This window comes from Lepidochelys olivacea (genome assembly GCF_965140295.1).
Source record: "Lepidochelys olivacea isolate rLepOli2 genome assembly, chromosome: 5".
NCBI classification, from domain to species: domain Eukaryota; kingdom Metazoa; phylum Chordata; order Testudines; family Cheloniidae; genus Lepidochelys; species Lepidochelys olivacea.
In genome coordinates this window covers 15,954,410-15,981,755 of record NC_140415.1, presented here as the reverse complement: position 1 = coordinate 15,981,755, position 27,346 = coordinate 15,954,410, and the positions used below count along the sequence as shown (strand labels likewise).

The window sequence follows — 27,346 nt, the reverse complement described above, 5'->3', positions numbered from 1 at the left end:
ACATCCATTACCTTCATTGATATATAAACATAAATAAAGAACACAAAATTAAATCTAAACAGGTCAGTCTGCACAGAAACACAGTGAGAAGTAACTGAGTTCCCAGAATCTTAGGTTGAGTTCACCTAAGTCTCAGTTACAGTCTTTGATCACCAAAATCTATACAGGCTGCTGGTCAAAAGAACTGCAACCAGAGGAACTGATGTCCTGAGTTCTTGCCGGGTGCTTGATTCCCACTCCATCCCAGGCCCCAATCCCACTGTGCCCCTTCCCCCAAAACCCCCACCCCACCTCTTCCTGCCCCCACCCCTTCCTGCCCCATTCTGCCCCTCCCCCCACCTCTTCCTGCCTCACTCCTCTCCCTCCCCTCCCAGTGCCTCCTGCATGCCGCTGAACAGCTAATTGCACTGGGTGGGAGGTGCTGGGAGGTAGGGGGAGGAGCTGATCTGTGGGGCTGCCAGTGGGCACTGAGCACCCACTTTTTTTTTTCTGGAGCACTCGCAGGCTCGGTGCCCATGACTGCAATAGTAATTTCCCTCCACCTGCTTGTAGAAATCTTAAGCTGGAATCCATACAGACTCTTCCTCCTTCTCTGCTGAAATCACTCTGTTAGCTAGTCAGCTAACTAATTAGCCAATTACTCAGTTTAAATATATAGATTATTTTTTAAAAAACCCCTGTAACAAGAAAAATATGAAACTGAGAATAGCAAAATATAAATGACTCTTTGCACACCATCACATCTTAAATAAGAGAAGAGTTGGTGAATCATACTGGCTGAGACCATTTAACTAAAACGGTTTGGCTAAAATCAAGCACCATTCCAAGTGTACAATTAAAATTAAATAGAAGAAATTAGTTTTCCCTCCCAATTTCCTCTTTCCATAACTAACAGTGCCAGTGCTTCCCTGTTGGAGAGTTAACAACATCACTAAACCGCTGCAAAATGTTTCAGAGCTAGGGAAAACGGCCTGCTTTCTGCTCCTCTGGTTCAGCTTCTCCTAACCCACGCGGGGCACATGGCCTTTTGTGAAGAAGCTCCCATGACTACTTGCTCTCATGGAGTCTGAGTCCAGCTGCAGGGAACCTATTGAGCATACCCAGAACTACCACCCCCGGTCCAGAAACTTCTGGGTGTGGAGTGCTAATTGTACGTCAGCCTAGCACAGCGGTTTTCAATTTGTGGTTCGTGGACCCCTGGAGTTCTGCAGACCGCGTCTAAGGTGTCCGCGAAAGGTGACTACGAAAATAGTTTCAGACCCCAGAAAAGGCATGCTGTTTTGTCTGATCAGTCAAAAGTATGTGAATATCCCCACCTACTGGTCAAAACCCAGAAGTGTTCTCGTGACTGAAGCAGCCCACAGTTTAGCACCCTTTCTTATGGTGCATCAAATGCCATGCCGAGCACATGCAACATTGGTAGCTGAATTCTGTTCACTTCGTTTTCAGTCGAAGGCTTCTATGGTAGGGGTCCACGGGCCAGAGGTTGAATTTCCAAAGGGATCCGCACCTCCATTTGAAATTTTCTGGAAATGGAAAAGGCTGATAACCAATGGCCGAGCAACAATCACTCAGGGCAGGTCTACACAACAGCTGGGATCGATGCTCTGAGATCGATTCACTGGCGGTCGATTTAGCCAGTCTACAAAAGACCCACCAAATCGACTGCAGATCGCTCTCCAGTCGACCCCTGTAATCTACCCATGATGAGAAGAATAAGGTAAGTCGACAGGAGATTTTCTCCCATCGACATCCCGCCCCCCAGTGTAGACAGCATCACAGAACCAGACACAATGACAGCACAAGGGACCATTATCAGCTTTCTTTACTCCACATTTAGCATCAGGAAGAGATACCCCTAAAAACATTAGAGTTTTTTTTTTTAAATCCCTCGCCAATGCATCTACATTAGCAACTTCTTCCCCACTGATAGGAAATACTGGGATATATTCTGCTTCATGACAGGTCATTGGCCTGCATGTTATAATACAAGAAATAGTCTTGGCCTGAATAGGCACAGAACTGTGTGATGATAAATCAATATATTCACATAGCTGGAGTTGCGTAGCGTAGGTCGACTTACCGCGGTAGTGTAGCCATAGCCTCAGACACAACTGATTCCCATCCCTCCTTCTCTATAGAGCTCTTAAAGAGATACCTACCTATTAGGCACATGGGTTACACCATCAAAATGAACATTCAGATTGAGGCTCAAAACAGACTGCAGTACATTGTTCAAATGAGCATTCACTTGCCCTGGTTTTGTGGCTATCAGGCATACCATTTGATGATGGGGTACATTTCCTAAGAGGATGACATGAATTCCATGGAGTTTGGAAAGGTGGAATTAAATAGAGGGAGAGGATTTATAAAACCTGCTATTCCTGTCTGCCTCCTCAGCTTTTGTAATAGGCTCAGACAGTCCACACTGAGCTCTGAGTGTTGGGAAGTGAGATTCGCTGCTTCCCGATGAAGTCACTAAGAGCTGAAATCACAAAAGACCTGAATTAAGCAGTGGAACATCAAACATGGCATCGCAGAAGGGGCAGTGAGTGTCCAACCGCAGCAGCATGTGACCAACAGTGATAGAGAAGAGCAGCGGCAGCATGCCACCAGTGGCAGCAGAGAAAAGCAGCGGGGGCAGCAACAACCAGCCAGTTGCAGAGGCACACAGCAACCACAGACATTGCTCCATGCCCCCGCCTCCCCCAACTGGGGAGGGAGGTGAACGCCTGTGAACCCTGGATCTTCGCTAACCAATGTAAGTGGGGTGCAGCGGAGGGAGAGGGGAGTGATGTGTTAAAGGGACATTCATTCTTTGGACTTTCCCATCACAGGGTGAGAAACTAGGCAAAGGGCACTGCCCAGCGCACTGTGGGGTTGGGTTTTTGCTTATGGTTACATGCTTTTGAATGTGGTTGTGGTGTTTTCCCAAACGAATGCTTGGTTCCTTTTATTAAAAGTTCTCTTTTGTTACCACAGACTCAGTGCTTGCGAGTGGGGAAATATTGCCTGTTAGAGGCACCCAGGGTGGTGTCAAGTGTCCCCAGATTACTGGTCGGGGCTTGAACTGGTTCTGTTTTTTATTGCTAAGAGGAACCCCTAGATATTGAGCCTGTCCCTTGTTGCTGCCGACTCCACCTGGCAGAAGGATCACACTGGATTAATACACTCCCTGTCATCCATATTAGAGGATATGTGTCGATATTTTAAGCTACAAATGAGCTTAACATGGTGTCTTCTATTTCAATAAGAGCAAGACAGAGAGGTATAAATTCAGCTCTTGGAAATACACAGTCCAAGGCTGTACTACATGTCAGCTCCTCTCTCAAATGACTATCTTGTTCTTCTGAATTCCAGCGTTCCTTTGATATATATAAAATATGTCTTTAATTGTTAGGGTTGCAAAGAGAACCTCAAAATGTGAACCAAGGATAAACTAATGCAGAGATGTCTACTGGACCGTGAAGATTGCCTGGAACAATACCTCTGACAGGTGTGAACTCTCCTATTCTTCTCAGTAAGGTCTTAACGCAGACATTAGTTTACAATGGTGACATTTTAAATTATTTCATTTCTCACAGATTTGCACAATTTGCTCCAACTCTCGTTTTGTTGCCACAAGTAGGTGGTATTTAGGAGAAACCATCATTTCCCTCCCCACCCCCCCAGTTAACGTGGAGCTTGACAAAGGCCAGTATGGACACATTCAACCTCACTGAAGATAAGCCAGTGACATTCAGAGAACACGCATTATCCTATCTTAAGCATCTGCCTAATATACTCTGAGCGGCATCTCATGCTAACAACTCATTTGGGCGGAGCTTAGAAGAGCCTCACCACCTTTCCCCGCCCCCCCAGCCTGACCCCTGGATGTACAATCGAAAGTTAATATAAACAAATCTACACGCTAATTGCATGTGAAATGTGAAGAACCTGTTGTTATGTGCAGGAAGAAAAGGATCAGGCAGGATCTGAAAATGGTACCCCACCATAGAACTCTTGTTTGCACTCTGGCTGTTTACCATTTATTGCTTAACTTTTATCCTCTTAATTACTCACTCCCTTTATCAGTGGCTTGTGTGTGAATAGAATATGGATATTATTAAAATGAGCAAGTTTACTGTAAGGGCCTGGGGTATGTATTATTAATTATTTATGTGTGTTTCCCCGCTTGCCAGACATTCAAGAAGGCTCAGTCTGTGCCCCAAGAAGCTCACAGCCCAAGGATAGGCAGGCAGACAAGTAGATAGAGGTCAGGGTAGGGGAGCAATGAAAGGAATTTTCTATACAAATCAGTAACAGGCAGCACAGCAGAAGTGGGTTCTTAAGAAGTTAAAAGCAGGAGCGAATAGGGGCCTGGTGGATGAGTTCAGAGAAGTCATAGTGTTCAATTCCCAGAGGCCTGCTGGGTCACCTTGCGTATGGCACTTCACCTCCTTGTGTCTGTCTCCACATCTGTAAACCGGGGATAATTATACTGACAGGTGAGATCTACTGATGAAAAGTGCTATAAGAGAGTTATTGTTATTATTCTAATGTGGGGTCATGTGGAAGCAAGCATAGATGGACTATAAGGTGGATAGAAAGCTGGCTAGATTGTCAGGCTCAACGGATAGTGATCAACGGCTTGATGTCTAGTTGGCAGCCGGTATTAAACGGAGTGCCCCAAGGGTTGGTGGTGAAGCACTGGAATGGGTTACCTAGGGAGGTGGTGGGATTTCTATCCTTAGAGGTTTTTAAGGCCTGGTCATGCTTTGAGCAGGGGCTTGGACTAGATGACCTCCTGAGGTCTCTTCCAACCCTGATATTCTATGATTCTATGATTGCCTATATTTGTATGCTTGTCTGTCTGTCTTTCAAGCAGAGTGGAGGGGCTGGAGAGGGGGAAGGAGGGAACGTTGTGAAAGTTATCTAAGGAGGACAAATAAATAAGGATAGATGATTTGAAGGAGGTGACTAGTAGTTTATATTTCATGCAACAGCAGATGGGGAGCCAGCGGTGGCTGGGATTCAAAATAGGGGAGTGACGTGATCAAGTCAATAAGCAAATAAAATGACTTAGAGCTGCATTTTGGGTGGACTGAAGTGGACCTGTGTGTGTGTTTTGGAGAAGAGAATGTGGCAGCAGTCAGGGCAGGCTACAACGAGGGCCTGGACAAGGGATTTGGCTGTGGGGATGGAAAGAAAACACAAATCTTGGAGATGTTGCAGGTAAAGAAATAGCTGAACTTGGACATGGCATGGATGGGGCCAGGGAAAGGGATCACCTCCAGCTGCCAGCCTGAATGACAGGCAGAAAGGGTAGTGTCCACAATGATGAAGAAGAGGGGAAGTGGAGAAGGTTTGAGAGGGAAGGTCAGGAGTTTGGTTATGTGCATGCTCAGTTTAATATGACAGCAGGAGGAGACCACTGAGCCAGAGAGTGAATGACTCTGTAGCCCACTGGTTAGGGAGGTGAGAGACCCTGGGTCCAGTCACTCTGCTCCAACCACGCTTTCATTACTTATTCACAGTGGAACAGCTTCAACAGGAGAGACTGAGGGTGTCCCACATCAGAATATCCCATAGTCTTGTGATCAGAGTACTGTCTTTAAAATCCTTTTTCTCCTTCTGGCAGAGAGGGGAATTGAACTTGGGTCTCCCACCTCTCAGGCAAGTGTTCTAACCAGGGGCTAAAAGTTATAAGGTTAGCATTGGTGGCACCACCATTGTTTGTGGAGCAAGGCACAGACCTAATTCAATCCTGCAAGAAGTGGCTCAGGAACCTAAACTGCTGACTGCAGGCAGCGGATTCCCATTCGTGGATTGCTAAGCACAGATGGGCTACCAGGAGGTGCCTGACTTAGCCATCTCCATCTCCATGAGAGGGGAGGAGCAGGGCTCAGCACATACCCCTGTTGGCTGGCTTAGGTGTCTCCCTGCTTTGTGTGCTGGCTTTTGTGGATCACATTCTAAGGTGCCTATCACTGCCGTTCATTGTACACGGAGCCTCATCACTTAGCTCAGGCTTTGTGACTTGCACAGGTGTTTCTGTGATTTTTTTCTAGACACCTAAGACGTTGGCTCAGCATTGCAGCACCTAAGGCCCCTTGTGGTTATAGGCCCGTGTAAGTCCCTGATATGTAACTTATATCTGCGGCTCTCAAATTGCATTGATAGCCTTAATTAAATAAACTTTCCAGCATTCCTAGAAATTAGCATTGTCCACATTTTATAGAAGAGGCAATTGAGACACCGGGAGATCCAGGTTACATTTTCAAAAGCTGCTTCTCATCTTCAAATGACTCTCACATTTTTCAGAGCTCAAAATAAGACACTTAGAGGCTGATTTTCAGAGGAGCTGAATACCATACCTCTTTTTTTGTTTGCTTATCTGTAGGTTTGTCCCATTTACAAAGGACTGTGATTCCAAATATCTTGACAACAAGCTGTAAGGACCTGCCTGTGGGGGAGGTTTAGATTGGATATTAGGAAAAACTTTTTCACTAAGAGGGTGGTGAAACACTGGAATGCGTTACCTAGGGAGGTGGTAGAATCTCCTTCCTTAGAGGTTTTTAAGGTCAGGCTTGACAAAGCCCTGGCTGGGATGGTTTAACTGGGAATTGGTCCTGCTTCGAGCAGGGGGTTGGACTAGATGACCTTCTGGGGTCCCTTCCAACCCTGATATTCTATGATTCTATGATTTTGTCTGGAACTACCCTCACCTTGAGCCAACTGTTAGATACGTGTACAGCTCTATTGTAGCAAATATGTATACATGATTTACAGTTTAATACCCTGAGAGAGTCACAAAAGTCTAGCTATAAATCCTCATTTGAGATCACCTATGTGACCTGGGAAAAGCCATTTAGGCTGAAATTTAACAAATGCCCACCAATTTGGGAGCCTCCATTTTAGAAAGTCCAACTAGGACTTGCCTGTCAAAGGTGTAGAGCAACCTGAGCTCCAGTTGAAGCTGATGGACGATGGAGGTGATCAATGCCTCTGAGAACTGGATAATAGGTATTTCAAACTGGATCCCCAAATATTTAAGTGCCAAAAGTTAGTGGGAGTTTCTGAAAATATGGGCTGCTGCCTCTCTCTGCCTCAATTTCCTCATCCATAGAATGGGGATGATAATAATTCCCCACTGTGAGGATTAATTCATCAGCACTTGCAAATTACTTTGAGATCCTGCAGAGAGACTGTGCTTAGATGCCAAGGTACAAGGCACTTGATAAAGATAGGTGGATGGAGTGGTAGGTGGACGAAATGCACTCTAGAAGTTCACATCGTCGCTATTAACATACAGCCATTCAACTTTCTCTTCTTTTATTCTGAAGCTTTTAATTTATTTATTATCACTTGCAATTTATAAAAGAAATTATTCCCGAAAAGTTATTATCCTTGCTCCATCTCTCAGATTGGTTTATTTTATCCTGTTGAAACACTTTCCCAGTCTATTTTTATTCTCATCCTAATCTGCCACCTAGCTGCTGCTCTCTGATTTGCTCCTTATTCTTTTCTCACTCTTAAAGTTCAGTTGTTTCCTATTGTAAATAGAAGTGACCTTGAGCCAGTAGTTAATAAAACTAGAATGAATGTGGCATTGCTACAATAACCAGGCATATGCATACAAAACACAAGGCACCATGAATGTCTTCAACTCAGTCATGGTTATGTCTGATTTCGTTCATTAAGAAGTTTGGCACACAAGTGTTTTGCACACTGAGATGTAAACAGCTGGCATGTCTGAATTGACCTGTAGGGTTTAAGTATTTCTTGTAGTTAGGGAAGACATCTCTTTCTTAGTACAAACAAGTCTGTCAGGAGCTAGTCTCCACACAAGCTCTCCAAAATACTGCTATTGCAAGATAGCTCCTGCTTTTCATACACATGTTCCTGTATACATGGTGTCTATGCATACACAAGGCATGTTGCTTCCTAAAAGGCTGTCTCAAATTATTCACATTCAGCGTGCTTCCCACCAACGTTACTGGAGCAAATTTGTTTTACATTGAAACTCTCGTCTGTGTATTCTGTCATCTACTGTGTTTTATTTACATATATGATCACAACCTAAGCTTTAGACATACATAATTTTATGTAGCACTCCAGTGTGTAGTAAACTTTACTTTCACTTTTTGTTCCATGGTATAAAATGATTTATATAAAAGTCACACTGGTGCGGTATACAGCTGTTGTCCTACAGTCTGCAAAACACACCAGTCTAACCTGCAAATGATGTGTGGATTAGTAGTTCTCAACCAGGGGTCCGGGGCCACCTACAGGGCCTCAAGCAGGTTTCAGGGGGGCCTCTAAGCAGCACCAGCATTAGACTCGCTGCGGCCCAGGTCAGAAAGCCGAAGCCCCATCGCCTGGGGCTGAAGCCCAGGTCCCTGAGTCCCACCACCCGGGGCTGAAGCTGAAGCCTGAGCAATGTAGCTTCGTGGGGGCCCCTGTGGCCTGGGGCCTGTCATAAATATAAAGGGAAGGGTAAACCCCTTTAAAATCCCTTCTGGCCAGAGGAAAAATCCTCTCACCTGTAAAGGGTTAAGAAGCTAGGATAACCTCACTGGCATCTGACCAAAATGACCAATGAGGAGACAAGATACTTTCAAAAGCTGCGGGGAGGGAAAAACAAAGGGTCTGTCTGTGTGATGCTTTTGCCGAGGACAGAACAGGAATGGAGTCTTAGAATTTAGTAAGTAATCTAGCTAGATATGCGTTAGATTATGATTTCTTTAAATGGCTGAGAAATTAAGCTGTGCTGAATAGAATGGATATTCCTGTGTGTCTTTTTGTAACTTAAGGTTTTGCCTAGAGGGATTCTCTATGTTTTGAATCTAATTACCCTGTAAGGTATTTACCATCCTGATTTTACAGAGGTAATTCTTTTTATTGTTACTTCTTTTTTACTGTTTCGTCTATTAAAATTCTTCTTGTAAGACCTGAATGCTTTTTTCATTGTTCTTAAGATCCAAGGGTTAGGGTCTGTTGTCACCTATACAAATTGGTGAGGATTTTTACCAAACCTTCCCCAGGAAGTGGGGTGCAAGGGTTGGGAGGATTTGGGGGGGAAAGACATTTCCAAACAACGCTTTCCTAATAAAATAAACCCAGATAAACGTTTGGTGGTGCCAGTGGAAGTCCAGGGGCAAAGGGTAAAATAGTTTGTACCTTGGGGAAGTTTTAACCTAAGCTGGTAAAAGTAAGCTTAGAAGGTTTTCATGCAGGTCCCCACATCTGTACCCTAGAGTTCAGAGTTGGGAAGGAACCTTGACAGGGCCCAGGCAATTGCCCTGCTTGCTACCCCTTAACGCCAGCCCTGGCTTTTATATGCAGAAAACCAGTTGTGGCACAGGTGGGCCGTGGAGTTTTTATAGCATGTTGGGGGGACCTTAGAAAGAAAAAGGTTGGGAACCTCTGGTGTAGATAGTTGATTTTATAGGGCTACTAACCAGCTCCACCTAGTGGCTTCTGGTTTTTTTTTTCAAGGGTTTTGCATTTGCAGTGTGGGTGATCTGCTGTGGCTCAAGGACACGGTATAACCATTAATGAAGGGGAGGAAAGCAAAGAACACAAGTTCTGTTACTTTGGTATATTTCCTTTCATACACTTTCCCCTGTATGTCGGGAGTGAAGGCATATTTAGGGCTGACAGAAGCCTGCTGTGGCTCTTAAGAGTTTGTTCTGATAACAGTTAACAGAATAAGCATAAGTAGAACTGTGCATGTGTAAGAAATTGCAGAGTAAAAAAGAAAAGATAAAGTAATTAAAAAGCTAGAAAAGACTGGTTTGAACTAACACAAAACCTGAACTGATGGGGGAAAAGAGTTAACATGGAAAGGAGACACTAATACCTATGTATAAGAAAAGATAACAAAGACATAAATAAGTTTGTGTAACAAAGAAAGGTTGAACCTGTATTGTCTGGTGCTGGAAGCGACTGTGATGAGATTGTCCTGTTGAGTTCCTACTTGGGGGCAATTGATCACTACCTGTTGAGTGTTTTGCCTTAATAAAATTTGTTCGACCCACCTGCTGAGTGAGTGCTCTTTTCCCCATGTGGAACGTCCGGTCTGTCCCCGGACCCCGCCCCTCCCTGCCAACACTTACCATGCTTTGGGTGTTCGCAGAGATGTGTGCTTGCCAAGGGTCAATGAGAAAGTGATTGTTATGTTGCAAAAGGTGTATTTTACTGAAATGTTTCAATGCTGTGCGTGAATTTAACAATCAGCTTCTGTGCATTGTTCCTTGTGTTTCGGCAGATGTGGCCTTCAGGAACACCCCCACACACCAGCTGAGCATCTCCACCAGATAAGAAATCTCCCAAGATGGCGCAAAGAAGATATGTTCTGGGAGATACTGCACTTAAGTCATGGAGGAGAAAATGCAGATGCTGAAGTCCTTAATAATGCTGCAGACTGAGCAGATCTGTGCCCGCACTCCCCTGCAGCATATTCAAAACTCTTTTCCATGCCTCCCCTCAACTCTGCCCGCACAGTCTTTCCGCTTTCTGAGACTTCTTGGTTTCCCTTTCACTGCACACCCTTGGACAACTTGCAAAATGATAGCTGGACCTACACACAGCTGTGAAAGTCTGCCCTTCCCTGGTACCTCCTTTCCCACCAAGCATCTTTGTGTGTTTATGTGTGTTGTTTCTTGTTTAATAAAAGCAAAGTTTTTGAATGGTAACTCATGTTTATTTGTTTCCTACAAATAGAGATAGCAGGCACTACCAATACATACACAGGCAGTTTAATCATCAGCTTACTGGAATGTAAGGCCCCAAATTTCACCATTGCTTCCTAGGAAAATTACATGTAATGTAACATTGCAGCACCAATCACAGAGATATACATTACTGGTTCTCATTTTCAAAGTGTTGCCTGAAAGCCTCCCTGATTCAAATTGCCCCCCTCTGGGCCCCTCTGATAGCCCTGGTATCTGGCTTCTCAAAATAAGCAGCCAAGTGGTCTGCCTCAATACTCCACCCCTGAGCAAACCTTTCACCCCTAGCATCACAGAGATTATGCAACGTACATCACGCGGCTATGACCATGGGAATATTATCCTCATTAAGGTCTAACCTGCCATAAAGGCCTCGCCAGCGCTCCTTTAATCTGCCAAAGGCACATTCCACTGCCATCCAGTAGCAGTTTGGAGTCACCATCTTCCACGCAGTGATTGCCACATGCTTCTCTACTGATAGTGCAGCTCCCATTCTGGTGTCCTTGCACCACAGTCCTGGGGCAAGCTCCGCACACAATTCCAGAAAGGTGGCTTTCTGCATCCAAAAGTTCCGTAGCCACTGCTCGTCATCCCACACCTGCATGACAATACAATCCCACCATTCAGTGCCTGTTTCCCGAGCCCAAAAGCAATGGTCTATCCTATGCATCTGTTCTCTGAATGCCAAAAGCAACATAAAGTTGCTCCTATCCATATCACACAGCATGTCAGGCAACTGGGAGTCTTATTCAGTTAGGAACTTTGTGATTAACTGCATTGCCATCCGTGATGTCTTCATGACAGTTAACAGAGCATAGGAGAGCAGTGCGAGATCCATCCCTTCTCACAAAGATGCCAGGGTGCACAGCAAAGAACGGCCATTGAAAAATTCTGTGAAAGAAATCCAGAAGCCCATGAAGTGCCGAGACAGAAAGCAATGCATCATGGGACACCGAGCCCAGTCCCAAGATGCACTGCGATCTGTTCTGCCTTCCCACAACACGTAGCAACAGAAGGTGTTGAGATGGATAGGTACCCACAGTAAATTGCTCACACTGTTGATGATAGTGCCCCAACTGTGGACGCACTCTGCCGACACAAGGAGCGAGTGTGAACATGACTTTCCAATTTTTATTATGCCAATTTTTGAGTGTCAGTGTCACTTTTGTCGACAAAACTTGATAGTGTAGAGAAGGTCTGACTCTTTTTTGTTTATTCTCTGGTTACGAATAATCCAGCTCATGATGATCCAGGCTACCCACATCTTATTATAGATGGGCTCCTTCCAGAGGTGAGGGAGGTAGTTAAAATGGTGTGTACTGGTCTCCACTCACGGTTTGGTTGGGAAGTGTGGCCTAGGAGTCACGGCCACAACCCCAGACTGCCAAAGGGGTTGTGGGGAGGGGAGCCCAGGCCCTCCCACTCCACCGGGCTCCGGCCCAGGGCTCTTTCAGCTACCAGTAACCTGGCAACCAAGACTACTTAGGGCTGTCCTCCCTGGGCCTCTTCCTCTCGTCTCCCCTTCTGGGGTCATCTCAGTCCCAGGCCTTCGACTGGTGGGAAAATCCAAATCAAAAGGAAGCAAGAGGGAGTCACCACTGTCCAGGGCCACAGGATACTTCCCTCTCTGCTTGTCTCTGCAGAGGGTCCTCCCTTCCCTCATGGAGGGCCCCTTTCGGCAGCTGTGTCAGAGCGGTGCGGTGCGGTGCGGTGCTGTGCGGTGCAGTGCGGCTTGGCTTGGCTTGGCTTGGCTTGGCTCGGCTCGGCTCGGCTCGGCTCACCTTCAGAGCTGCTTGCCAACTGAGTAATATGCTGCCTTTTAATTCCTCTAGCAGATGGAGTATTTGCTGCAGATGTGGTGGGGCGGGGCTGGCTGAGCCCAAAATGAGCCCTCAAGCTCTTGTTTCTCAGTGTGGGGTTTGTACACCCCATCATGTGGTGTTTGATACAGGTTGTACTAATGTTCAGATTTTGGTTGTAAAAGCAAAATATGCTGTTTTGCCATGCCCTGGAATGGGGCCCGAGTGGATGAGACTAAAGCTCTGAGGGTTGAAAGTGCCCAGGAACCCAATGAGAGTAACGCGGGAGCCCATGGGTATTGGAGAGGGCATGGACAAGGGAAAGGCGGTAGCCGTGAGTGCCCATGGATTCCCTTTGCGGAAGAGAGGTGTAATGAGGAACAGGAGGAGGAGGTGCAGAGGCTTCAGGAACTGACCTTGGGAGCAGGGAGCAGTTTGCTGGCTGGAACTGTTTCCTCCACCCCCAAATAGGGATAGCAAGGCAGCCTCCTCCCACTCATCCAGGAATCTTACCTACGTTACCTTGAATGTGTGGGGATGCCCCATGGTGTCATCCGTTATCAAAGGCATTCATAAGCCAGCTTTGCTTGATAGTGGGGTGTTTCTATTCAATGCCTAGAATTCAGGCAGGGGATGTCACACACCAGGGTATTACCATGACTAGAGTGATAGGGCAAGGAGCCAATCACTGGCTTACTAAGCCCTTAAATGTAATTATAGAGCGTTTTTCTGTTACTCATGTTTTTGTTGTTACCAGATTTGCCCGTTACTTTGGGGTACACTCATTTATTAGGGTTACTTTTCTCGGGGGGGGGGGCGGGTCTGTAATTCTATCAATGTACTGCTCGTGTCACTTGTGTTCTCATACGGAGCTTTACTCCTCCCTTCTGCAAGTTCCCGCCCAATGGAGCTATCCTGCAGGACCTAGGTTCCCCAGGGCTGGGTTCTTCCAGCCACAGAATCAGATGAACACACACACATTAACTGAGCGCGTCTGAGAGGACCAGGTTAATCAGCACTCCCAACCTGACCCCTTCTATGTCCCTGGACTTAGTAGGCTGGATCGAGCAGCACTTCCAAGCTGTCACCCTCATATGCCATGGGCACCGCACCAGAATAGAGTACACCTGAGCAGGCTGGATTGAGCAGCACTTTCAATCTGCTGCCCTCATATGTCCCAGGTTCAGCACATCCCTATCCCCACTTTCATGTTACAATTGTTCTGGTAGTAACCCACTTGATGAGCAAACCCCACCAGATTTTTGGGTGCTGCAGGGATCTTTAGCTTAGGTATGAGAAGCGTTGCTGCAGAGAGAGCGAGAGAGAGAAGCAACCAGCTTAACCATGAAAGTTATTTATTGCCAGGTAATAACCATACAAGGGGAGCCAAACAAACAAAACAATTAAAATGTTAAATCTAACTTAAATTTAATTACAAAAGTCAGCTTTAGAAAACTATAACTGATCACACAAGACAAGGTCAGAAGGCTATACCTAGAGAGTTAGGTTCTCACCACTTTGTGAAGCTTGAATCGATCGGGGGTCTCAGGTGGTGGTGGTAGCTGAGGGTCTGGAGTGCTGGAGACAGGCAGAGCCCCCAGCACAATCAGCCAGGAGAAGATGAAGTCCCAGTGAAATCGAGGCAGATTTTGGATCCAGGCATCAGAACACTTACTTGAGCATGGGTAGGGGTTTTTGTAGGGAAAGAACAATGGTTCAAGGGAGAACAAGAGATTTGTTTATGGGTAAACTAATTGCTGAAGGGAGTATACCAAAGTGGTTTTGTTCAGGCTAGACAATGGGAACTGATCATTCCTGGCTATGGGCGGTGTTCCTTCCAGAGAGCTCACAATGCAATTAGGCAGCTTCAGTATTTTGGATACCAATAAAGGATGTATTACTAGAATTGGTCTAATAACTACTGAGCTGAGAGTGTGCAGGCATGGGTTCATTAACATTTGGAGCAGAGATTCCCCATCATGCAGTGCTTCCCTGCTTTTCTGGTCCCAGAGTTCAGTGCAGTTCTTGCTTTGGAAGCTCTGTTCTCCATTGGTATGGTAATAGAGATGCCTCCCTGTCCCATCTTTGATGCAAATGAGGCTAGGGGAGTTTCCTTAATCCTGTCACCCTTGTCCCAGGGGTTTAGGTGTGTCTTCCACTGCCTTTTCATTGCTTTTTGTAAGTCTTTCTTCTGATTGGCTTTGGTTCAAGGACAGGCTGGCAGGGGGGAGGTCTTTCATGATTCAGACAAGCTGGGTACAGCACGCTGGTTCTCCAAGACCGCAGAGCTGATAGGTAACATTGTGGCCCATGACTCTCAGCAGACACAGCTACACAATGTGCTGGGCTGAAAAATGAGTATAAAAGGCACAGAGATAGGCTTAAAGGTGCTGAATATGTTGGCTGAAAACTGTGTCACACTGGGCGAAAAGGTAAAAAGTTTACAATCTCAGAACTTTGCAGCTCGTGAGGTGTTAGGAAATGGCCTGTTTTGCAATGACAAACTGAAGCTGAGTGATCTAAGAAAAAGAAATGTGAAGTTAAAAGGAGTTTGCTCAAACTCTAAGAACATTGTAGAGCTTGGAAGGGATGACAATCAGAGGTGGTGCAAGTGTTAAAAGTGTTAAAAAGTGATAGCTAATTACCAGTAGGAGAGTGAGTTTGTGTGTGGGGGGGTGGAGGGTGAGAAAACCTGGATTTGTGCTGGAAATGGCCCAACTTGATGATCACTTTAGATAAGCTATTACCAGCAGGACAGTGGGGTGGGAGGAGGTATTGTTTCATGATCTCTGTGTGTATATAATGTCTGCTGCAGTTTCCATGGTATGCATCCGATGAAGTGAGCTGTAGCTCACGAAAGCTTATGCTCAAATAAATTGGTTAGTCTCTAAGGTGCCACAAGTACTCCTTTTCTTTTTGCGAATACAGACTAACACGGCTGTTACTCTGAAACCTGTCATTAAATTGGCTGAGACTCAGAAAAGAATAAAGAAGTTAAAGTGGCAGTAAAACAGAATGTTGCTAAAATACAGCAGTTAGATCCCTGGCCAAGAAAGCCAAAAACAAAAAACATCACCTTGAAAAATTTGTTCTAAGATGAAATATAAAAATAAAATTGCAATTTAGAAATGTGAGCTGCTTAATTTAGGGGCGGTCCAACAAACAATGACAAAGATATTTTGATGGCCAAGCTTCTGGCAAGGAGCATTAAGTGGGAGATCAAGTACTTGTGCAGTATGTCTCAGATAAAAAGCCCTTTCCAAAAACCAGTTGGGAGGATCCCTCCTGTGTAATGGACAAAGGTAGTCCAGCAGTGTATCCGGTCCAGGTAAAGAATGAAAAAGGGGTGGTGAATTGAGGAATGCATGGTGTGTAGGTGAAACCGTATAGAGGGGAGGACAGAAGTGAATAGACTGCTGTAAAAAGAGGGAAATGAGAATATTTGTTATCTTTTTCAGGTGTTCATCACCATGAGAGGCATAAAATGAATTACACTGGGGTCCGTGGAATTCGTGATGCAGCAGAGGAACAAGGCAGTGACAGTGCATGAGGTGGGAAATGCCACCCTAGTGTTATGATTCCCGGGTTATCATGAAGGAAAGCCTACAGTGTTCTGGTACAGACTGGACCCCAGCCAAGGTGGAGGATCCTGCAGCACAAGCAGCTCTAAGGAGCAGGGACTTGGACTAGGGGACCTAGGGGGACCTAGAGAGACCAGTGGGTTTTAAATGGGACAGTAGTGGTAACCTAACCATTCATAGCACACAGTTAACACATGCGGGAAGTATTTTATTTCCAATAATTTATTTTAGCAGATCACTGACCTACCGTGCCAGGAAAGTGATTGAGCCTTTGACCTTTTCTCTGAATGTAAATAAGGACTGGCAGAGTACCACTACCACTCCTGAGCATACTGGAGTAACAATGCCTCCTACTCCAGAAGTAAAGCAAAATGATGACCCATGCCCAGAAATGGAAGCAGGATCTGACAATGGATTAGTGATAAATCATGACTATCAAATGATGTATAATAATGTACAGTCCCAACTGATACTGTAGAATTGAATTTAATCAATTTGACATTACTACAGCGGCTCTATCATGCAAAATATGTGCAAGTCTATATGCAAGTGATAGCAAAAGTGGTGCAAAATTGGAGGTGGTGGAGGGGTGGAATTGGAGGAAATTTGGTGGCCTAAGAAGGGAAAGAGTCAAGGGAAGAGAGATAAGAGATATAGAAACAGTAGTAGGAGTTAGGGCAGTGGTTGCCAAACTTTTCAGGGTCACTTCCCCCCTTACCGCTGTCTGCATTCCCTCCGCACCAAAACCGGGGCCAGGAGCAAGGCTGTGGCTCCCAAAGTGGGGAGGACAGGGGTAAGTGGGCTGAGGCTAGGGCCACAGCTGGGGGTGGGTCTGGGGCCGGGAATGGAGCCATGGCCAGGGGCAGAGGCTGGGGGCGGGGGCTTGGCCGGGAGCCAGGGCCGCAGCTGCGGGCGGGGCCAGAGCAGAGTTGGGAGCTAAGGGGGGCTGGGTGGCATTCCCTCCCCACCCCCTGTGGGGGCTGGCCCAGGCCCCAATGTACCCTCTGTATGTTCCTCCGGGCTCTCCTAGCTGGGTGCACCCCACAGTTTGGGGACCTCTGAGTTAAGGGGTTGGGAACATCAACATGGATATCACAGTATTGTGGGAGGAAAATCAGAAAATGAGAGTTCAGTTACAAAATCTGTTAACAAAGTTAAACAAACAACAAAATGAGGATATAGGGGAGGATTGAAAGGGTGTTTGGGATGCTAGGATAACAGAACAGCTGTTTAGGGAAGTGGAAACAGCAATCAGTGTAATGGGGAAAATCAAGAACCATCCTAATATATCAAAGGCAGTTACTGTTTATGGTATGGCAGCTGCTTAATACAGGAACTGCAAGTGGGACTAAAGGAAATTTCAAGGTAGGGAAGTGCCTGGGTTCATAACAAATAAGATGCTAGAACAACAGACAAAAATAAAAGGAGTAGATTGGAACAGAGTTAAGCACTACTCAAGGGTCTGTTATGCTGAGACTAGGTGCAAGCTTGATGAACAATAGATCCTTCCTATGGTACTAGCAGTACCAGTGGACACAGGACTAAGTGAGGCATTACGAGTGCGTAGTGTCCAGTCCATATGTATGCTGGAGCCTACCATGGCAGGTTACATCTTAAAGGAATATGTCCCTCATCCTCAGATACTGTTAATGGCAGGTGGGGGAGTCTGGAAAGCCCCAGATACCTCATGTTGTTCCTAGAGGTATGGTACCTGGTTGTGATGTATTGCAAAGTTCATTGCTGTGTGGATTCACCTTGAATAAAAAAACCTGAAATTGCACAGTATGGTTGAGGCAATGGGGCAAGGTCAAACCAAGGTTGCAAAGGCTGAAGAAGGCAAATATTGTGTAACCTATTAGGTCACACACTTCCAGTATAGAACACAAACATGTTCTGATGACTGGCCAATGTTCTGTTTAGTTCCAAGAAAGGTTACTCGAATAGCGGACAAGGTAATTTTTCCAGATCCCCAGTATGAGATCCATAATGTATCACCTGATGCCCTTCTGATGGCTGCTGCCCTAAATCGTGTGGTACAACTAAGCTGAGTCAAAAGAAAAGGAGTACTTGTGGCACTTAGAGACTAACCAATTTATTTGAGCATAAGCTTTCGTGAGCTACAGCTCACTTCAAGCTTATGCTCAAATAAATTGGTTAGTCTCTAAGGTGCCACAAGTACTCCTTTTCTTTCTGTGAATACAGACTAACATGGCTGTTACTCTGTAAGCTGAGTCATTCCACTATTGCATTTAAATGTGCAGGCCTTAAGAAGCAGATGTCCAGAACATTTGTTGACCTTAAGACAGGCGAGTTGAAATATTCAAAATGACAGATACACTGGGGAAATGCCCCAGGGTGGAGATTAGCATACAATATTAGGAAACATCCATAGATACACATGATATCATGCAAAGGCATATTTAGGCCCGACAGAAGCCTGCTGTGGATCTTAAGAATCTGTTCTGATAACATTTAACAGTGCAGGCATAAGTAGAACTGCGTATTTGTAAGAAATTGCAGAGTAATCATGTTTGTAAGAAAAAGAAAAGATAAAGTAACTAAAAAGCTAGAAAAGACTGGTTTGAACTAACAGTAAACCTGTACTGACAGAGGAGGAGAGTTAACCTGGAAATGAGAGACTAATATATATGTATAAAAAGATACAGTGTGTGTAACAAAGATTGGTTGAAACTGTATTGTCAGGTGCTGGAGGCGATTGTGATGAGATCATACTGATGAGCGTGCCAATTGTGCATAATTGATCACTATTTGCTGAGTGTTTTGCCTCAATAAAAATTTTTAGACCCATCTTCTGAGTAAGTGAATTTCAATCCAAAACTGTCGGTTTATTATGAATCCAAACTAAGTTGACTCTTTGTTCTCTAGCTGTTCTAAGGACAGGAAATGGCTGATACATGAACTGTCGTGCATCCACCCCAAAGTGCTTTGCACTCATATCTGCACCAAGGCTCAGAACTAGGCACCCACCAAAAAAGAACTGTTTTCTAATATTTAAATTGCTCTAAAACTCACATGCATTAGGATATTGTCTTGGAAATGTTATGACACAACAGGGCCTTTAGTGGAGTTTGTAATGCAAATTTGGGATTATTTTGTCAAGGAGTTCCTGAGATACAGCACACCTCTCCATCCCTCTCCCACCCCCATCTCCCCAAAATGAGCTGCTTAAAAGAATCTGAAAATTGTATAACTTTTTGCGGGGGAGGGGATGATAGGAGAGAAAAGGGCTCTGGGCCTCAGAAAGTGTATAGGTTTCAGAGTAGATGTGACGAAGTGCGAATATTCTTAATGTTTTCTCTGAACTCTGTGTGCATGCCTCAGTTTCCCCATGTATTACTCAAGTATCTAGGTAGTGGGATAAGGGGGGTGTGATTGTTGCAGAGACCCCCTAGAGGGGAGGTGTGACTGCTGCCTGGGGACAGCGAATGGCTGATACTCTGTATCCTGGCAACTGATTGCCGGGGCCCCCTCCTCTGCAACCAAGAACAAAGAGACGAGGTGACCTGTTTGCATGGGAAAGAGACAGCCTGGAGGAGGGGCAGTGGAGATGTCTGAGGCTGGGCTGGTGGAAACTAGTCAGTCTCCTGGTTTGGGACTCAGGGGAGAGAGCCCAGGCCCTGGATCTGCCCCAAGATGTAGTTTACTGAATATTCCTGATTTCTGTGCTAAGATCTGTTCTAGGCTGTGTTCCTGACAGCTAATAAACCGTTCTGTTTTACAACGTTGGCTGGGAGTCACTTCTGACTGTGAAGTTGGAGTGCATGGCTCCTTTGGGGGCATGTAATGCTTTCCCAGGTGTCCCATCCAGGTGGACTCACTTCCGGGAGCTCTCGGTGTGAACAGGGATGCTGAATGCTCCGAGGTCAGACCCAGGAAGCACTGAAGCCAAGGAGGCCCCAAAGGGAGACACACTGCACTAGAGTCCTGTCTGAACTTCATTCTGAGATGTGACTCCGTGACACATGGATTGTCCCTTATTGCAGCTGACTGGTACTTATGGACAAGTTTATGAATATTTCAAAAATTATTGCATTATAAACTCTTTAAAACCTCTGCAGCCAGAGAGTTTGACTCTCTGTAAGCTGTGGCTGGTGGGCAGGACTGTACCTGGCAGATGAAGCCTGGTATGGCAGTATTAGTCCAGATACAGGAAGGACTAGCTGCCATATTGCAAATGACACTAGAGAGACTGGTGCAAGAGTCCCTGCCAGGACGAATCAGTTCTCTGTTGAGAGAGGCTCACTGGGCAGTGTTGTGATAACTGGTCATGAGAGAGGTTGACGCATAGGCACCAACTTCTGCTCCCACCAGTGAGTGCTCGACCCCCCTCTGCCCCCGTCCCGACTCCCGCCCCTGCCCCGCCCCCATTCCAACCCCTTCCCCAAAGTCCCCTCCCCAGTTCTGCCTCCCTCCCTGCCCCTATTCCTACTCCCTCCCCAAATCCCCTCCCTGGCCCCACCTCTTCCCTGCCTCCTCCCCTGAGTGCGCCACATTCCCGCTGCAAGCACAGCAATGCGGGAAGCGCTGGGAGGTAGACTGAGGAGCGAGGATGTGGCGCGCTCACCGGAGGAGGAGGTGGGGAGTGCGGGGGAGGGGGAACCTTGGCTGCTGGTGGGTCCAGAGCACCACTAATTTTTCCCCGTGGGTGCTCCTGCCCTGGAGCACCCTTGGAGTCGGCGCCTATGGGTTGACGTACAGGCTTCTTGGTGAGATTTGGTGGCAAGGACCCAGTATTCATGGTATGGGAAAATGAGGAGTCCATGATGCCTGACATGAGTTGCTACCACTAAAAATACCTTGGTAAACATAGAAAAATCTGTTCTTACCCCTACACATTCTTTGGACGTCACTGGAGCAGCCTTGAACTCCATCACCACAAGGGCATAGTTGTCCACAGACAGATTCCGGACCATGAACAATATCATAGCTCATATCACAAGCTACCCTCAGGTAATGGTCAACACATGTTTGTCCCCACATGGCCTCATGCACTCCATTTGCAAGACTCCACCTTAGTTGCCTTCAAGCATGGCTACAGTCGATTTACTCCCCAAACCGTCATTCTATGAACCTTATGTTGGCAGATCCCACCAAGGTACTGTCCTGACAAATCCTCATCACTTATGCACTTATGAGTGAGTTTTGACTCTTTTCTCCCCTCTTTGCCGGACAAGACCATCATTATGGATGTGTCCCTACTAGGTTGGGGAGTCCATAGGGATAGAGCCCTACAAATCTGCAGATATCCGCTTTATATCCAGATGCGGATATCTGCAGACCATGTTTGAGGATCGGATGTTGATACAAATTTTGTATCGGCGCAGGGCTCTGCACATGGGCAACCATACTGCACAAGAAATGTGGATAACTTGAGAGGCCAGACTGCGCATCAATTTCCTCAAATTACAGGGAGTAAGGAACACGTGAAAGGCCTTTTTTCTGTTCATCTGCTCTCACCTTGTCCTGATAATTTCAGACAACACTACAACAATGGTCTTCTACATCAGTACACAAAGGGGAGCAAGATCAGCCTCCCGGTGTGCAGAAGCAGTCCATCTCTGGAATTCGTGCATTCTAATCCTGTCCTCTACATTGCTTGCAACTCTGCCAAGCTTAATGTCATCTGCAAATTTTATAAGCATACCTTTCATTAGCCAAGTCATTAATGAAAATATTGAAGAATGCTGTACCCAGGACAGACCCCTGCAGGACTCCACTAGATATGTCCTCCCACTATGACAGTAAATCTTTGATTAGTATTCTTTGAGAAGTTTCAACCACTTATGCACTCATTGTATAGTAATTTAATCTATATCATATTTCTCTCATTTCCTTTTGAGCATGTCATGTGAAATTGTGTCAAAAGCCTTATTAACATCCAAATAATATCACATCTACTGCTTCACCCCATCCAGTAGTCCAGTTATCCTGACTAAAAGAAAATTAGATGTACTGAAGAAAGAACAGAATCCATTTTCCAAAGAGTATACAATCTACGCATATGAATAGGTACAATCAGTGGCACCAAATTATCATGAGGCGTATGAAAGTCATTTCATGACAATAAGGTGACCATCTGTCCTGTTTTTAAATGTACTGTCCCGTTTTTTGGGACTTTTTCTTATATATGCGCCTATTATCCCGCACCCGCTGTACTGCTTTTTCACAAAAAGAACAAGGAGTACTTGTGGCACCTTAGAGTTGCTATCTGGTAACCCTACATGGCAAGGACAGTTTATGACCACATACCTAATTTCTGCAAGGGTGCCACAGAATTTTTCTTGCATCAGCCACTTAGGACTTTTGTAATTGGTGCATAATGTGTGGGGACTTTTTTATTAATTGCTGTTGTTAATAATTTATTATTAAATTATATTTTATCGTCTGGTTGTGCCCAGGACCCTCACTCCAGGATTCAAATAAGTAACAAAAAAGATCTGGGGGTTTGGTTCTGACCCACTTTCCGTGATTATGCCTGGTACCCTCCACATCCCCAGAACTGGCTGCATTTCAGGCTCTGTGGGATTTTTGACATGAAAGATGTTACATAAATGCATATTAATTATAAGTTTGAAATCACACAACTGACAGTTTTGTCATTTTCTTAGACGCTGGAGGTCTCAGTACTGGGAAAAACCCCAACACCTCTAGTTTTAGTCTTTTGCAGCACACTTTGAATTACCCAAATACATGTTATTTGCAGACGCTCCCTTGGTGCCCTTCTCGTCTATCGCCCAGCTCAGCTGCAGCACAGCACTCCCTAACTGAAATCCCATCCCACCTCGTAGACTCTCGCGAGACTTCGAGGTTTCAGGAAATCTCCCAGCAGGCCTTGTTCTTTCTCTTCCCCGGTGCGGGCGGCCCCTGAGGTGAGTCTGTTCTGGCTGCTGCGCCCGGCTGCCCCGGACCCGGCTTCAATCCGCCGCCCTTCGGCGCCATCCTGCCCTGGGAGTCCCGGAGCCGGCACCGGGCGGCGAGGGGACGGGCTCAGCCGCCTGCTGGCACCGATATTTCCGTGCCCGGGGGCCGCCACAGGGAGGCCGGGGGAGGGGGAGCAAAATGGCGGACTCTGAGTGCCCCCGCATGCAGGCCCCGAAAGACCCGGATGTGGCAGCTCGGGTGAGGAGCTGGGGAGAGGGCGCGGGGCGACAGAGTCCGTATGTCGGGTCTCGGGCGCCGGGGTGGGGGGACTGGGCTGGCTCACTGCAGCGGGAGGGGGGACTGGGCTGGCTCACTGCAGCCGGAGGCGCGCTCTGTGCGTGGCTCGCTAATCGCTGCCCCTGCCTCTCCCGTTAGCGTCTGGGTAAGAGCCCTAGCTACCCCGGGGAAGTGAGGCTGTTACAGGCTGCAAGGAGCCCACTCGCTGGCTGGACCATTTGCATTGCTCGTTCTTGTGCTCGCGCTCATTGCTGTAGGATCTGAGCACCGGTGCCCAGTGCACTAGGGCTAAAACGTTACGGCAGTGGCTAGATTTCTATCTGAAACTGCCTGGGACTAAGATGTTTTAGGTAACACTTGTTTATAATTACAAGTTCTCTCTGTGGGTGCATGTATGTCTATGTGGTTTATATAACGAGTTTTCAGTATGGAAATCCACCTCAAAAAATGGTTCTGTGAGTCCCCCCTGTGTGTGTGATCTCCCAGAACTCCTGATAGATTAAGGATGTTTTACTGTTGTGTTGCAACAGGCCACAGGCAATGTGAGCGGTTTGTGAAAGGGGTAGGTTTTAAGGTCATGTGTATAGTGTATTTACCCTCTTAAAAATGCATGCTGGCAGTGTTTCCATTCTAATTTATATCAAACGGTATACAAACTGTTCTTAAAAACATTTTTCATGAGAAGGTTGTGGCTGCAGTGATGACTTTCTTAGGACACCTTTGGATTAATCATGAAAATAAAATGGATTTCTGAGCGGCTGCTTCTCTCTGCTATCTCAGCCAAAGTAAGAAATAACTGCATATTGGACACGCATGTGATAGAACTCTGAAATCTATCTCTTTGTTAATGTTTTCCACAGGTAAGCTCTGAAAATGGTCCGCTACTCACTTGATCCAGAGAACCCCACCAAATGTAAGTGCTTTTTCAAGTATTGGTTGCACTTTTCAGGAATCAATCAGGTTCTGTAATTTCAAAATGTTGTTTTTTGTTTCCATAGCATGCAAGTCAAGGGGTTCTAACCTTCGAGTCCACTTCAAGGTATGCGGAGTGTATGTTTGGAAATATTTTTTTTGAGAATGTAAGGAATAGAAAAAACATTAATTTTAGAAGAAAATGCTTTCTCCCTTTGTATTTCATGAATTCATTAAAGTTACTACTTACGCAAGTACAGTAGGATAAAGTAGTGTCAGCACATGGGTAGTTCTACTGTGTAAGACTAGGTGATCACAATGGTTCCTTTTGGCCTTGGAATCTATTAAATCTGTTTGTAGTGGTAGTGTTCATAAATATAGAAACAAGACAGTCTGTGTCCCAAGGAGTTTGCTGTCTGATTATTATACAATACAGTGGGAAAAGTAGCTGCTTATAATGGGAACGTAGTAATTGATATATATCAGATCAGACCAGTGGTTCATCTAGTCCAGGGATCGGCAACCTTTGGCCCACAACCTGTCAGGGAAATATGCTGGCAGGTCGGGACGGTTTGTTTACCTGCAGTGTTCTCAGGTTTGGCCGATCGCAGCTCCCGCTGGCTGTGATTCCCCGTTCCAGGCCAATGGGGACTGTGGGAAGCAGTGGCTAGCACATCCCTCGGCTCGGCTCGGCCCGCACCGCTTCCCGCAGCCTCCATTGGCCTGGAATGGCGAACTGCAGCCAGTGGGAGCTGTGATCTGCCGAACCTGCAGATGCTTCAGGTAAACAGCCGCTGGTAGGCCGGAATGGTTTTTCCCTGATGGGTCGCGTGCCAAGGGTTGCTGATCCCTGATCTAGTCTAATTCTTTTGTTTCAGGCAATGGAAAAGTGTTCAAACATGTTGGTTTAAATGTTTTGTTGTTTATATGCTTAGGGATAGAGACATCTGAGAAGTTCTGTTAAATTTCATTAAATTATTTTTTACTGTTAGTAAAGACCATTATGCCAATCTTACCCATGTCATACTGACCATCAAGGAAAAATATTTGCATAATTGCAGTGTAATATCTGGCTACATATGAAAGAGTGCGTTCTTTATTGTTGGAGAAACAGTGTTGTGTGGCTGCAGTGATGACTTTCTTAGGACACCTTTGGATTAACCATGAAAAGAAAATGGAATTCTGAGCAGCTACTTCTCCAGAGGTTAAATTTCGTCTGTCATGCATCTTCCTCCATTTGATAGCTATTAATTCATTATTCAGCTATTAATATCTTCCTCCTTTCAGTTTTCTTATATGGCTTTGAAATTAATATGACCCCTTTTTGTTTCCTTGATTTTCTAATTGTTTTTTGGTTCAGTTCTGAGAATAGCCTTTACTGGCTATTTGGCTCTGAAGTAGTAGATGAAATAGCATTAAATTAGCCCAGTCCCCACTATAATAGAAGAGTGTATTATGTGAATATTTTGTGTCTGAACCAGCTGAATATTTGTAAATTTTTATGCATTTTATTTTGGCAAACATTGTCCAAATATCAGTAGTCGTATAATTAATAGGAACTATAGTCAAGGGTTTGGTCACTGCTGCTTGAAAGATCTGGTCCCCCACAGTGACCTCAAGGAGCAGCTAGGTTATACAAGAACCACAAAACTGTCAGTTGAAGTGGCAAGTGGATGGGGCTTATGGGTGCAGGAAGCACAACATTCATAAGTCAGTCCATGATTATGGAATTGAGTACCAGACAGATAATGTCTGCTAACCTCGTTGCATCCAAAACTAAATAAAAAATAATCTTACTCTGCGTTTATTAAGCTCTGCAGAGACAAATTATGCAACAAAACAAACTTGAACTAATCAGCTATTTTCCCTTCTCTGCTGAGTGCCTAGATGGAAGAATACTTAAATTGCCAGTAAAAAAAGAACTTAGAGAAACCTATCCATGAATGTACAATACTTTGTTTTGTTGCTAGAACACTCGTGAGACAGCTCAAGCTATCAAGGGCATGCATATCCGGAAAGCCACTAAATACTTAAAGGATGTGACCCTAAAAAAACAGTGTGTTCCCTTCCGTCGTTACAATGGTGGAGTTGGCAGATGTGCTCAGGTAAGAGTTGAGATTGAAATTTGGAAAGACTCCTTGAATAATTGATTCTCATGATAGAAGAGGGCTAGGTTGCATTGTGTGTAGCCCACCACTGATGACAAGCAAAAAATGGTGTATTTAGATCATAAGCAAAAAAGTATGAGCTCAGTCCATTCTAATGAATGTAAACCTCTGTATAACTTGACATAGTTGGCAGCTTTTGCTTAGGAGGTCCAGGGCAGCAGTCATTAGCAGTACTGTAAGTCAGAACTGATGTGTTCAGACATGCATTGGGGAGGCTGACATTATAGCACTCATATCTTTTTAAAAAAACAACAAAAAACGTGCACACAAAGCCAACTTGGACATGTATATAAAATGAGAGGACAGATGTATTTTGGTTGATCCTGGACACTGGTAAAGGGGAATGGAAAGCTTGTGGGGGGCTAGTTGCATCTGGAAAGAAAGTACAGTCATTTTGGTGTGTTAGCTAGAAAAGCAAAAAAGGGATTTCATCCTATATTTTTGGGTTAGAATTGCTTGTAGAGTTATGTGCATTTGTGGTTGCTATGATGACTTTCTTAGGACACCTTTGGATTAACCATGAAAAGAAATGTGTATTCTGAGCAACCTTTGTAAAAGACAGGTGTTTGTTTTTGTTTTGAGTAAAATTACAACTAAACTCTTTAACGTTCCAGGCCAAGCAATGGGGCTGGACACAGGGACGTTGGCCTAAAAAGAGTGCAGAGTTCCTACTGCACATGCTCAAAAATGCTGAGAGTAATGCTGAACTCAAGGTATGTTGAAAATGCAAATGGACATGGACAGTTTAACGCAGTAGTCCCCGAACTGTGGGGCCTAGCCCCGTATGGGGGCTTGGAGGAATGTTGGGGGAGCACAGTGGGGCCCAGACCAGCCCCCTTGGTGGGGGTTGGGAGTGCTGCTCAGCGGCAGCTTGGCTGCCAGACCCCACTCCTGGCTGCAGCTCTGCTCCTGGCCGGGGGGGAGGGGGTTGGTGGTGGACACATTCCATTATTGATAAAGGGGGATGTGAGAGGAAAAGTTTGGGTACCACG

At 45.5% G+C, this 27,346-nt stretch overlaps 1 protein-coding gene and 1 long non-coding RNA gene across 3 annotated transcripts in view; both read left to right on the top strand.

The window, feature by feature from the left end:
• Positions 1-10,658, top strand: part of LOC311520359 — a 91,864-nt gene extending 81,206 nt beyond the window's left edge. Inside the window, exons 3-5 of the long non-coding RNA XR_014711563.1 lie at positions 2,401-2,761; positions 3,401-3,496; positions 10,253-10,658. This is a non-coding gene — a long non-coding RNA (uncharacterized lncRNA). The remainder of the gene's footprint in view (positions 1-2,400; positions 2,762-3,400; positions 3,497-10,252) is intronic.
• The window catches only part of LOC311520972 (large ribosomal subunit protein uL22), a 316,080-nt gene that overhangs the window by 286,527 nt on the left and 2,207 nt on the right, over positions 1-27,346 (top strand). The window contains exons 1-5 of one of the 2 annotated variants that reach the window (XM_084629002.1): positions 22,901-22,985; positions 24,135-24,187; positions 24,273-24,313; positions 26,157-26,291; positions 26,969-27,067. In XM_084629002.1, the coding sequence (XP_084485128.1) occupies positions 24,148-24,187; positions 24,273-24,313; positions 26,157-26,291; positions 26,969-27,067 (315 nt within the window). In that variant the 5' untranslated portion in view covers positions 22,901-22,985; positions 24,135-24,147. Of the gene's footprint in view, positions 1-22,900; positions 22,986-24,133; positions 24,188-24,272; positions 24,314-26,156; positions 26,292-26,968; positions 27,068-27,346 lie in introns of those variants that run through there. The other variant, XM_084629003.1, reaches the window with a different exon arrangement.